The sequence below is a fragment of the Pelophylax lessonae genome (assembly GCF_965119305.1).
Source record: "Pelophylax lessonae genome assembly, chromosome: 2".
Lineage (NCBI taxonomy): Eukaryota > Metazoa > Chordata > Amphibia > Anura > Ranidae > Pelophylax > Pelophylax lessonae.
This window is the reverse complement of record NC_138769.1, coordinates 50213221-50225570: the sequence shown is the minus strand read 5'-3', so window position 1 is coordinate 50225570 and position 12350 is coordinate 50213221. Positions and strand designations below refer to the sequence as shown.

The window sequence follows — 12350 nt, the reverse complement described above, 5'->3', positions numbered from 1 at the left end:
CATCCGTAAGCACAAATAGTGAGTCTGACTTCCTAAAAGACTCTCATAGCTCCCAGGTACAGTGCCTTGCGAAAGTATTCGGCCGCCTTGAACTTTATGACCTTTTGCCACATTTCAGGCTTCAAACATAAAGATATAAAACTGTAATTTTTTGTGAAGAATCAACAACAAGTGGGACACAATCATGAAGTGAAACGAAATTTATTGGATATTTCAAACTTTAACAAATAAAAAAACTGAAAAATTGGGCGTGCAAAATTATTCAGCCCCTTTAATTAATACTTTGTAGTGCCACCTTTTGCTGCGATTACAGCTGTAAGTCGCTTGGGGTATGTCTCTATCAGTTTTGCACTGAAGAGACTGAAATTTTTGCCCATTCCTCCTTGCAAAACAGCTCGAGCTCAGTGAGGTTGGATGGAGAGCGTTTGTAAACAGCAGTTTTCAGTTCTTTCCACAGATTCTCGATTGGATTCAGGTCTGGACTTTGACTTGGCCATTCTAACACCTGGATATGTTTATTTGTGAACCATTCCATTGTAGATTTTGCTGTAGATTTTGCTTTATGTTTTGGATCATTGTCTTGTTGGAAGACAAATCTCTGTCCCAGTCTCAGGTCTTTTGCAGACTCCATCAGGTTTTCTTCCAGAATGGTCCTGTATTTGGCTCCATCCATCTTCCCATCAATTTTAACCATCTTCCCTGTCCCTGCTGAAGAAAAGCAGGCCCAAACCATGATGCTGCCCCCACCATGTTTGACAGCGGGGATGGTGTGTTCAGGGTGATGAGCTGTGTTGCTTTTACGCCAAACATAACGTTTTGCATTGTTGCCAAAAAGTTTGATTTTGGTTTCATTTGACCAGAGCACCTTCTTCCACATGTTTGGTGTGTCTCCCAGGTGGCTTGTGGAAAACTTTAAACGACACTTTTTATGGATATCTTTAAGAAATGGCTTTCTTCTTGCCACTCTTCCATAAAGGCCAGATTTGTGCAGTATACGACTGATTGTTGTCCTATGGACAGAGTCTCTCACCTCAGCTGTAGATCTCTGCAGTTCATCCAGAGTGATCATGGGCCTCTTGGCTGCATCTCTGATCAGTCTTCTCCTTGTATGAGCTGTAAGTTTAGATGGACGGCCAGATCTTCGTAGATTTGCAGTGGTCTGATACTCCTTCCATTTCAATATTATCGCTCGCACAGTGCTCCTTGGGATGTTTAAAAAGAAGAGGGGAGAAGCGCTCTAAGTGCAGACAATTTATTGCAGATAACAAGGCAGGTAATATACACTCACTAGACATGAAGACTGAAAAGCTGTATGTGTCAAAGCAATCCTGCAGCACATACAGCTTTTCAGTCTTCATGTCTAGTGAGTGTATATTACCTGCCTTGTTATCTGCAATAAATTGTCTGCACTTAGAGCGCTTCTCCCCTCTTCTTTTTGTCTATACAGATTCTTCCTCCTCATCTGTGGAAGAGCAGCTCAGTGCCCACGGACTTTATCCCTTTTAGGATCATCAACCTATTTATGATATCCCATTGTCCCCTATTGTATGGTACCATTTAATGCCTATGTCCATTTGCAGCTACAACCCTTTTTATTGCCTGTGTTTATTTTTTCCTTTTCTCTTTTTTCCTTCCCTCCCCTCCCCCCCCCCCCTGGATTCAGCTGCTTATTAGTTCTGTTCATCCACCCTTCATATGCTGGAGGTCTTCGTAGCGCTCTGTGTTTTGTTTTTTTCTTGGGATGTTTAAAGCTTGGGAAATCTTTTTGTATCCAAATTCAGCTTTAAACTTCTCCACAACAGTATCTCGGACTGCCTGGTGTGTTCCTTGTTCTTCATGATGCTCTCTGCACTTTAAACGGACCTCTGAGACAATCACAGTGAAGGTGCATTTATACAGAGACTTGATTACACACAGGTGGATTCTATTTATCATCATTAGTCATTTAGATCAACATTGGATTATTCAGAGATCCTCACTGAACTTCTGGAGAGAATTTGCTGCACTGAAAGTAAAGGGGCTGAATAATTTTGCACGCCCAATTTTTTAGTTTTTTATTTGTTAACAAAGTTTGAAATATCCAATAAATTTCGTTCCACTTCATGATTGTGTCCCACTTGTTGTTGATTCTTCACAAAAAAATTACAGTTTTATATCTTTATGTTTGAAGCCTGAAATGTGGCAAAAGGTCGCAAAGTTCAAGGGGGCCGAATATTTTCGCAAGGCACTGTACATGCTAATTGTCCAAACCACATCCAAGGCGTGCAAAGCAATTTCCTTAGGATGTTTTGGCCTGGGACACAGCGTAGGCAACAGAATGTCTTCATTCAAATGGAAATCAGAGACAACCTTCAGAAGGAATGACGGACAGGGGCAAAGAATTACCTTATCTCTGTGAACCACCAAGTTAAGGTGAACGACAGGATAACGCCGTCAGTCAACACAATGTCTTCATTCCCACCTTCTGAGACAGCGTAAACAAGGAAATCTCCCGAAGCTTCTCAAAGGTAAACTTCTGGAGGACTGAAAGCGAAGGTGAGACCAAAGGGTAACGCCATAAATCGATAATTCTCCTCTCCCACGGCAAAGCAGAGGAAGCGCTGGTGACCGACACATATTGGAATGTGAAGGTAAGCATCCTTGATGTCGATGGAGTTAAGAAAATCCCCCTGATGCAGGGAAGCCACTACCATGTGAAAAGTCTCCATTCTGAACCTTCACAAGCAGTTCAGTACCTTGCCTTCCTTTCTGGGGACTGTAAACAGGTTTGAGGAAAACCCCTGAAACTGTTCCGAAGTCAGAACTGGGACAATCACTCCTTGAAGTAAAAGGTCTCGCACCGCCCAAAGAGAGCCTGTAAGCGGACCGGGGACAGTCGCACGTTGGAAGGAAAGAACCTTTCCGGAGGGTAAGAATGAAAACTTGATCTTGTAGCTGGACCGTATGACTTAGTGGACCCACTTGTCTTGTACCGGGGAAGTCCACAGGTCCTTGAACCAGCGAAGATGCCCCCGCCCGAGATACGGGTAAGGGCACACCTTCAAGCTGAAGAGGCCTTGTTCTCGGGTCTACAGAAGCCTGCTCTTGACTTGCCAGACCAAGTTGGATCCTTCAGAGAAGGCCCTGAAGGGCTTCAATCCCTTGTTAGTCGACCCCGAGGGACGAAAAAACTTCTTATGAGCTGAGAAGGAAGGCCCACGTCAAGACGAGGGTCCTCTCCCTTAGTAGCCTGTGGAAGAAGGGTACTCTTTCCCCCTGTGAAACCTTTATTGATGTCATCCAGGGTAGCACCAAACAGACAATCTCCGTAAATGGGAAGATCAGTCAAGGCCTTTTTAGAAGTCTGGTCCGCAGACCAGCATTTGAGCCAAGAGACATGCCGAAGGACCACTGTCGAAACGGAGCCGAGCCACTAGGAGAGCTGCATCTAAAGAGGCATCACAGTTAAACTGCAGCCGTGGACCAGCTGGTCCGCCAGCTCAGCAAAGGCAGGGGGAGCTGTTCCCCCTTCAGGTCACGGCACAACAGCTTAGCCCATTCGGTCAGAGTCTGCGACACCAGGACAATGGTGAATATTGGCCTCAGTGCCTAACAAGCAAGGGTGTACACACATTGCTGGCCACAGCCACCGCCTTCCTGTCAGCCAGGTCCACTTCTTAAGAACAGTCCACTGGAGAGCACAGGAGATGAGAAGGGGCTCCTACCACCAAAATCGCCACCCAAAGGGCTCCACTGTCATGGCCGTCGCTGTTTTCTATGGCAAATCACCGCAAGATACCCACCGGACTACACAAACATGGCCGCAGTGCATTGCAGCACAAAGGCTACAAGAAATTGGCGGCCCCCTGCGGCACCACGAGGCTCCCAGGGACCCAAGACCCAGGAGGTATCCCTAGGCCTCAGGACAGGCACAGGCAGTAAGGGGGGCCCTGACAGGAGCCCTAACCAGATACATACCACCCCCCCCCCCCCTCCGCACAGACGATCGTCCGGTCAATGGCGGCGCACCCCTCAGCCCCCATTGCCAGCATAGCCCCAACCCCGGAGGTGTACCAGACCACCCACACAGACCCAGCATTAGTGGACGAGGGGTTGCAGGATGGGAGGGACAGGTGAGGGGGGTGCCTAACAGGAAGGAGGGGAACCTGGGGGTCAGACCATCCCATGGAGAGGCCGCGTCCACCACAAAACCCTCCAGAGGGAGAAGGGGTACAGCTAATCACCAGGGACCAGGCCGGGCACCACTCCAAACAGAACCCCTTGCCATCAAAACATGAGGGGTCTGTCGGCCAGGAAGAACGCTCGACTCGGGCCGAGACCCAGTTGTATGCAACCTCGCATAGTGTGTAACTCGCAGGCCAGCCCCTGTCCGGTGGGGCTATGTTGCGGCCGACCTAGCATGGAGCTGAGTTCTGGCCAGACTGGGGTGACCACTGGATCTAGACTATCAAGCCTGTCGCCCAGTCCGACAGTTGATTGTAGATCTCACAAGAAAAACCAGGAGAAAATAAACCTAAAAGGAAAGAATTTTGACAGGACCAGAGATCCCAGCAAGGAACTAGGTCCTTACTCCTGACCAAGCAGAAAAAACTGAGTACCTGTAGCAGAGAGAGGGTGTACCCCCTGGGACTGCTCAAAGGCATAGCCAGACTTTTTTCTGCCTAGTGTCCTACTCCTGTAGGGGGCAGTATAACCCAATGGTTAAGAATATCAGAAGCGGTGTCCGTCAATGAACGAAAGATAAATCTGTTTGACCAATGCCTGCTAGGAGTGCTATCTAAGAAAAAAACAGCCCAACCAACCAACCAAAGCAAGGTCCATAAAGACATGGATGGGCAAGTTTGGGGTGGAGGAACTTGACTGACCTTCACAGAGTCCTGACCTCAACCCGATAGAACACCTTTGGGAAAAATTAGAGCACAGACTGCAAGCCAGGCCTTCTCGTTCTCAACATCAGTGCCTGACTTCACAAATGCGCTTCTGGAAGAATGGTCAAACATTCCCATAGACACTCTCCTAAACCTTGTTGACAGCCTTCTCAGAAGAGTTAAAGCTGTAATAGCTCCAAAAAGTGAGCCAACTCAATATTGAACCCTATGGACTAAGACTGGGGTGCCATTAAAGTTCATGGGTGTGTAAAGCCAGGCGTCCCGATACTTTTGACAATATATGTGTATCAGAAAAGAGTGGGCGAGGAAGCTTGGATTGGCCAGTATTAGACGCTGCCAACTTGTCCTAAATAGGAAAACTGACAGTATCCCTTTAAAACGGAACTCCGATGGACCCAGTTCATTTTCACAGAGAGATATCGTTATCTGCTAGTATCTACCTCAACGCGGCTGGATCGATGTGGGCCTGGGAGGATCTGAGAGGGAACATCTCCCCCCCCCCCCTCTTTTTTTTTACATCTCCCCCTCCCCTTGCTTTTTAATTCCTCTTACTCTTAGCTTTCCTGACATATACATAATGTCCCCTTCTGATGGGATTTGTCTGCGACAACTGTTCTAGTATCCATCTGCCCTTACTTACCTTATGATTATAATGCTGTGGGTCCTCCTGTAGTTGGAGATTTCACATATCCCTTTCTAGTTTCATAGTAATTTGCTGTTTTACAGATTTTGTGGCGTAATCTATTAGGTTTCTCTGATTACTTGTCATTCCTATGTTTGACCCGATGTAAGTGAACGTATGTTAAGCCGTGTTGGTGCCGCAACTTTGTTTTTGTTTTTTTCTGGTGTATTGTACATTTGAAATAGAGAATTTAGTCCCGGTTCACTTTGGTGCGATGTGGGAAACCCTGGGATTCAGTGCCGGTTTCGGCATTGCACCAGAATTGCACAGTTCACACTGAGATCTGCGAATCACTGGGGGTGTCAATGTAACATTAATGAAACCCCCAGATTGGATCGCAGTTCGAACTGTGAAATGGTGCAGAAATCGGATCATATAGGTGTGAACACCCATGCGATCCGATTCCAGTGTGAACCAAAAAAGGGACACCCGCAGAATGGCGACAAACTACGGTCAATAAAAATCTCCATAGGCAACGCTTTAAAAATGTTTAACGGTTACCAGTTTAAAGTTACAGAGTAGCTCCTTTTTTTTGAATTATTACTTCAGCTCTGGCGATTGCGGAGATACCTCACATGTGTGGTTTGAACAGCGCTTTCATTTGCGGGCGCGACTTCCGTATACGTTTTCTTTCATGCGTGAGCTTACAGCGACAGGGGTGCTTTTAAAAAAAAATTTTTTTTATTTATTTTATTACATTTTTTAATTTTAGCACAGGTTTTAAAAAAAAAAAATAAATAAATTAAAATCTGATCACTTTTATTGCTGTCACAAGCAATGTAAACATCCCTTGTGACAGCAATAGGTAGTGACAGGTACTCTTTATGGAGGGATCGGGGGGGTCTAAAAGACCCCAGACCCCTCCCCTGCACTTCAATGTATTCAAAATGCCGAAAACTACATTTTTGAATACTGTCACTTTTCGGCGCCTTGACCGTTGAGTAATCAGGACGTGACGTCATGAACGCCGCTTCCCGCTTACATCATCGGAGACCGGATCGAAGGTGCCGGCTGGTTGCTCGGGTCTCCTGGCGGGATGGGAGACCCGGGCAGAGCCGCGGATGGGGGCGGGAGGCATCCCCTCCCGCTCGCTGGGGTAACGCCGTTACCACTTCAAAGCCGACCGCCGGCTCTAAAAAATGGTACCAGGATGATGCTTCTAGCTGCAGGCATCACCCCAGTACAGCCACTTCTTGCTGCCAACGTAGAGCTACGTCGATTCGCGGAAGTGGTTAAAGGCACTAGTGACAGCCCTGACCACACAGATGCCACCTGGTAAAGCAACGCCCCTAGCGCCTTCAGGGAAATCCCATGCTCAGACTGCAAGATCTCGCAGTATTCTAATACTGTGCTTGTACAAGATGAAGCTCATGACCTTATGCTCTTCATCTCGTGCATGCGCCATTAAAGTGGAACTTCACTGTTCCAATCAACATTGATTATTTTTAATCCTCACGCTGCTACCATTAGTAAACAGATAGGAAAGTAGATTATAATTACTTGTTTTAAACTTTTGTTCCCCCCTTTCTTCAGTTATTTCCTGGTTTCTTGGCTAGACAAATTATGTCATACATCCCAGGAGTCTTCAGGAGAGGAGAGCACACCCTCCTGCCTGCATGCTTGAGCTGAGGGCAAATGGATTCCAGGAAGTAAATGCTAACATGAATCCTTTGCCCTTACTCAAGATGGCTATGGCCAGAAAAGTTAGGGATTGTTTCTCAAAGTGATTTCTCAACAAAATAAAGCATGGAGCCATGGATGGGGGGAGTTTGCTTTGATTAATGAATTAAATAGCATTTTTGGTTTGTGGTTCTCAGATGCAGTGATTTGCGGTTTCCAGAAAAAAAAAAATGTAGGTGTGAAATAAACACAGTCCCATTTATAAATTACACCATTCCTGATGAAAACAAAAGAAATCGTTTCTAAAGTTCGGACGAACGAAAATGTTTAATTTTTGAAAGGTATCGCCTAAATTTTCACCTTCCTCCCCCATTTATACACCACAAATAGATCCAGCAAACCCATGAACTCACCTCCATCGTACATGTCAAATGTCTTGGTTTCGATGACTTTCAGGGTGTTAGCTGAAATGAAAGATGCAGAAGGTAGTCAATGGTAAACATCCATATATGAAGGGAAAGGGGGAGGGTTCATTTTTTTACAAAAGCAGACATATCAGAGCAGCCATTGCTTTCTTGTTTTTGACGGTGTGTGGGCTGCCATCCTGATCCCTACTTCGTGAACCAAACCAAGCATGTGGATATCGGATACTGGGACACAAAGTGATTGAAAAGGATCCTTTTTTAGAAATAGCATTCCCTCTGTTCTCAGTTGCATAAGAGCTGGGGGAGGAGAAGCAGCAGCACACTAAGCTTGCCAGTGAATGGCTGGGTAGCAGGGACGTGTCAGGACAACTCCAATCATTGGAGGAGTGCACACTAAGTTCCCAGCATGCCTAGAAAACTGACCACAGTGTGCTCCCCTGCTTAGTGTTGTCAGTTTTTATTAGGAAAGCAGAGGGACTGGCAGGTACACCAGGGATTTCACATAAAGGAAGCAATACAAAGAGAATAGGATACTTTCTCATACAAGTACATGTTACAGCAGGCAGCACATATCAGGAATATGAAGTGTTGGGGTTACAAATGCTTTAACCACCTCCTTCCAAAGCCTATTCTGACACTTTGCTCCTACATCTACTTTTGCTAAAAAAATACTTCGAACCCCTAAACATTATATATATATATATATATATATATATATATATTTTTTTTTAGCAGAGACCCTATAGAAAAAATGGTGTGTGTTACAATTTTTTATGTCACACGGTATTTGCATAGCGGTTTTTTTGGAAAAAAAAACATTCATGAATTTAAAAGAATTTGATATTTGACTTACCATAAAATCTATTTCTCTGATGTTCATTGACGGACACAGCCCCCGATCTTCTTAACCATTTGGTTATGCTGCCCCCTACAGTAGTAGGACACTAGGCAGACAGAAAAAAAATGGGCAGTCCCAGGGGGTACACTCCCTCTCTCTGCTATAGGTACTCAGTTTTGTTACAAGCAGTGTCAGAAGAATTACAACTCCACAGAGGGGTGGGTGCTGTGTCCATCAATGAACATCAGAGAAATGGATTTTACGGGAAGTCAAAAATCCCATTTTCTCTTTTGTTTATTGACGGACACAGCTCCTGATCTTCTTCACCATTGGGATGTCTCAAAGCAGTGTTAAACATGAGGGGTGGGAACAGAGAAAAATAAATTCCCAAGGCTAAGAGTCAGACCCAGATAGTCCACCTTCATGGACGGAACCACAGCAGACTTCTGAAAATTCAGAATCCAGCCAAACTCCCTCAGAGTTTGTATGGTGATCTCTAAGTTTTCCACAAGCACAGTAGGAGACTCCGCTCTCAGAAAAAGGTCGTCCAAGTAGCCCAGTACCATGATCCCCCGCAAGCGTAATAATGCTAGCACCGGGGCTAACACTTTTGTAAAGACCCAAGGAGAGGAGGCAAGACCCGAGGAGTGGAGGCGAGACCAAAGGGTAATGCCACAAACTGATAATGCTCCTGTCCCACGGCAAAGTGGAGGAAGCGCTGGTGCCCGGCACATATTGAAATGTTAAGGTAAGCGTCCTTGATGTCGACAGAGGCTAGAAAATCCCCCTGATGTAGGAATGCCACCACCGTGCGAATGGACTCCATTCTGAACTTCTGCACACGAACAAAGCAGTTCAGCACCTTGAGGTCCAGAATTGGACACACCTTGCCTTCGTTCCTGGGAACTGTAAACAGGTTTGATTAAAACCCCTGAAAAAACGTTTCGATGTCAGGACCGGGACAATCACCCCTTGAAGCAACAGGTCTTGCACTGCCCCAAAAAGAACCTGTAAGCGGTCCGGAGACAGGCGCAAGTTTGAAGGAAAGAACCTTTCCGGAGGGTAAGAACGAAACCCAATCTTGTAGCCGGACCGTATGACTTTGTGGACCCACTTGTCTTGTACCAAGGAAGTCCACGGGTCTGGAAAGCAGCAAAGACATCCCTCCACCCCTGATACGGGTGGGGGCGCGCCTTCATGCTGAGGGAGCCTTATCAGGGGGTCTCCTTGAAAAGGAAGATCAGTCAAGGCCTTTTAGAAGTCTGGTCCGCAGACCAGCATTTGAGTCAAAGAATATGCCGAAGGACCACTGCCAAAACAGAGAGCCTAGCAACTAGGGGAGTCACATTCAAAGAGGCATCACAGATAAACTGCAGCCCCTGGACCAACTGATCCGCCAGCTCAGCAAAGGCAGGGGGGGAACTGCTCCCCCTCCAGGTCACGGCGTAAAAGCTTAGCCCACTCGGTCAGAGTTTGCGACACCAGAGCAATGGTAAATACCGGCCTCAATGCCAAACCAGCCACAGTGTACATGCTGCGGGCCACATCCTCCTCCTTCCTGTCAGCTGGGTTCTTAAAGGCCGGAGACACTTCAACTGGAATCATGGTTGCCTTGTTCAATCTGGAAAGCGGAGGGTCCACCACCGGTGGAACAGTCCACTTTTTAACAAGGGACTCATGGGGGTACTGCATAGCAAATCGCTTTGGGACCACAAGGGGAAACTTGGGTCGTTCCCACACTCAAGCGACAATTCTGACAAAATAGGAAGGGAAAGAAAACACCTTTCAAAAAATACAAGGCTGAGGGGTCATTGGCAGCATTTAAGCATTACAAAGAGTGTAATAAGAAATGTAAAGATGAAATCAGGGCGGCTAAAATAGAACACAAGAGACATATAGCGGAGGAGAGTAAAAAGAACCCCAAGAAGTTCTTTAAGTATATAAAACAGTAAGAAAGCGAGGTCAGAACACATTGGCCCCATAAAAGATGACAAAGGAAATATGGCCACTGAGGACAGAGAAAAGGCGGAAGTGTTAAATAATTTCTTCTCTTCAGTCTTCACAAAAAAAATCGGGGGGCTACACGAACCCAGCTTGTAAGGCCAAACTAAACAACACACCTCAGGAAGTACCCCCATGGCTAACTGAAGATAGACTTAGAACTAAACTTGAGAAACTTAACATAAATAAATCACCGGGACCGGATGGCTTGCACCCGAGGGTTCTTAAAGAGCTCAGCCAGGTGATTGCCAGACCATTATTCTTGATCTTTAAGGATAGTTTACAGACGGGTATGGTGCCAGCAGATTGGAAAAAGGCCAACGTAGTACCAATATTTAAAAAGGGGCCGAGGTGTATCCCGGGTAACTATAGACCTGTCAGCCTAACATCTGTAGTCTGCAAGATTTTGGAGGGGATGTTAAGGGACCACATACAAGACTTTAGTAATGAAAACAATATAATTAGTAGTAATCAGCATGGATTTATGAAAAATCGTTCTTGCCAAACCAATTTATTAACCTTCTACGATGAAGTGAGCTGCCACCTAGATAAAGGTAAGCCTGTGGATGTGGTGTATCTGGACTTCGCAAAGGCCTTTGACACCGTTCCCCACAAACGCTTACTGTACAAACTAAGGAAGGTAGGTATGGACCATAAGGTGAGTACCTGGATAGAGAACTGGCTCCAGGGGAGAATCCAGAGGGTGATGATTAATGGGGAATACTCGGATTGGGCGGGTGTGGAAAGTGGGGTCCCCCAGGGTTCGGTCCTGGGACCAATCCGGTTTAATTTATTCATAAATGATCTAGAGGAGGGGATATCTAGTACAATCTCAGTATTTGCGGATGATACTAAACTAAGCATGCCAATATCTTCTATGCAGGATGTGGAAACCTTACAAGCGGACCTGAACAAAATAACGGGGTGGGCAACTACATGGCAGATGAGGTTTAATGTTGATAAATGTAAAGTAATGCACTTGGGGGCCAGAAACCAGAAAGCAAGCTACTCACTAGGGGGGGAACCTCTGGGGGAGTCTAGGATGGAAAAAGACTTGGGGGTACTGGTAGACAACAGGCTTGGCAGTGGCATGCAATGCCAAGCAGCTGCAAGCAAAGCCAACAGAATACTGGGATGTATAAAAAAGGGGATTCACTCCAGAAATAAAGAGATTATCCTCCCGCTCTACAAGACTCTGGTCCGGCCACATCTGGAGTATGCTGTCCAGTTCTGGGCACCGGTTCTCAGGAAGGATGTGCTGGAATTGGAAAGAGTCCAGAGAAGGGCAACAAAAATAATTAGGGGAATGGAGGACATCAGCTATGAGGAAAGACTACAAGCACTGAACCTATTCTCTCTAGAGAAGAGACGTTTGAGGGGGGATATGATATCAATGTACAAATACTGTACTGGCGACCCTAGCATAAGGAACAAACTATTCAGAGTAAGGAAATACAATAAGAAACGTGGCCACTCACTAAAACTAGAGGAAAGGCGGTTTAACCTTAAAATGCGTAAGGGGTTCTTCACTGTAAGAGCGGTAAGGATGTGGAATTCTCTTCCACAAGCAGTCGTATCAGCAGGGAGCATTGATAGTTTCAAAAAACTATTAGATGGGCACCTTAAAGACCACAACATACAGGGGTATACAATGTACGGTTAAAAGCAAACACACACACACATAGGTTGAACTGGATGGACTGATGTCTTTTTTCAACCTCACTAACTATGTAACCTTTGCCACTCTGGATGGCTTGTGAGTGCCAAAGAGAACTGATGCCTCCGTCGCAGCTTCAGCTGCATCCTCCACCTTTAAGGTCTCATGCACAGATACAAATCAGTGCATTCACCAGCACCTTTTTGTGCATGGCTACGAGTGGAGGAATTATCCCCAC

The 12350-nt window shown here is 45.9% G+C and overlaps 1 protein-coding gene across 1 annotated transcript in view; it reads right to left on the bottom strand.

Moving 5' to 3' along the window:
* The window catches only part of FAM3B (FAM3 metabolism regulating signaling molecule B), a 142103-nt gene that overhangs the window by 18770 nt on the left and 110983 nt on the right, over nt 1-12350 (bottom strand). Inside the window, exon 5 of the mRNA XM_082245234.1 lies at nt 7605-7655. Coding sequence (XP_082101360.1) covers nt 7605-7655 — 51 coding nt within the window. The remainder of the gene's footprint in view (nt 1-7604; nt 7656-12350) is intronic.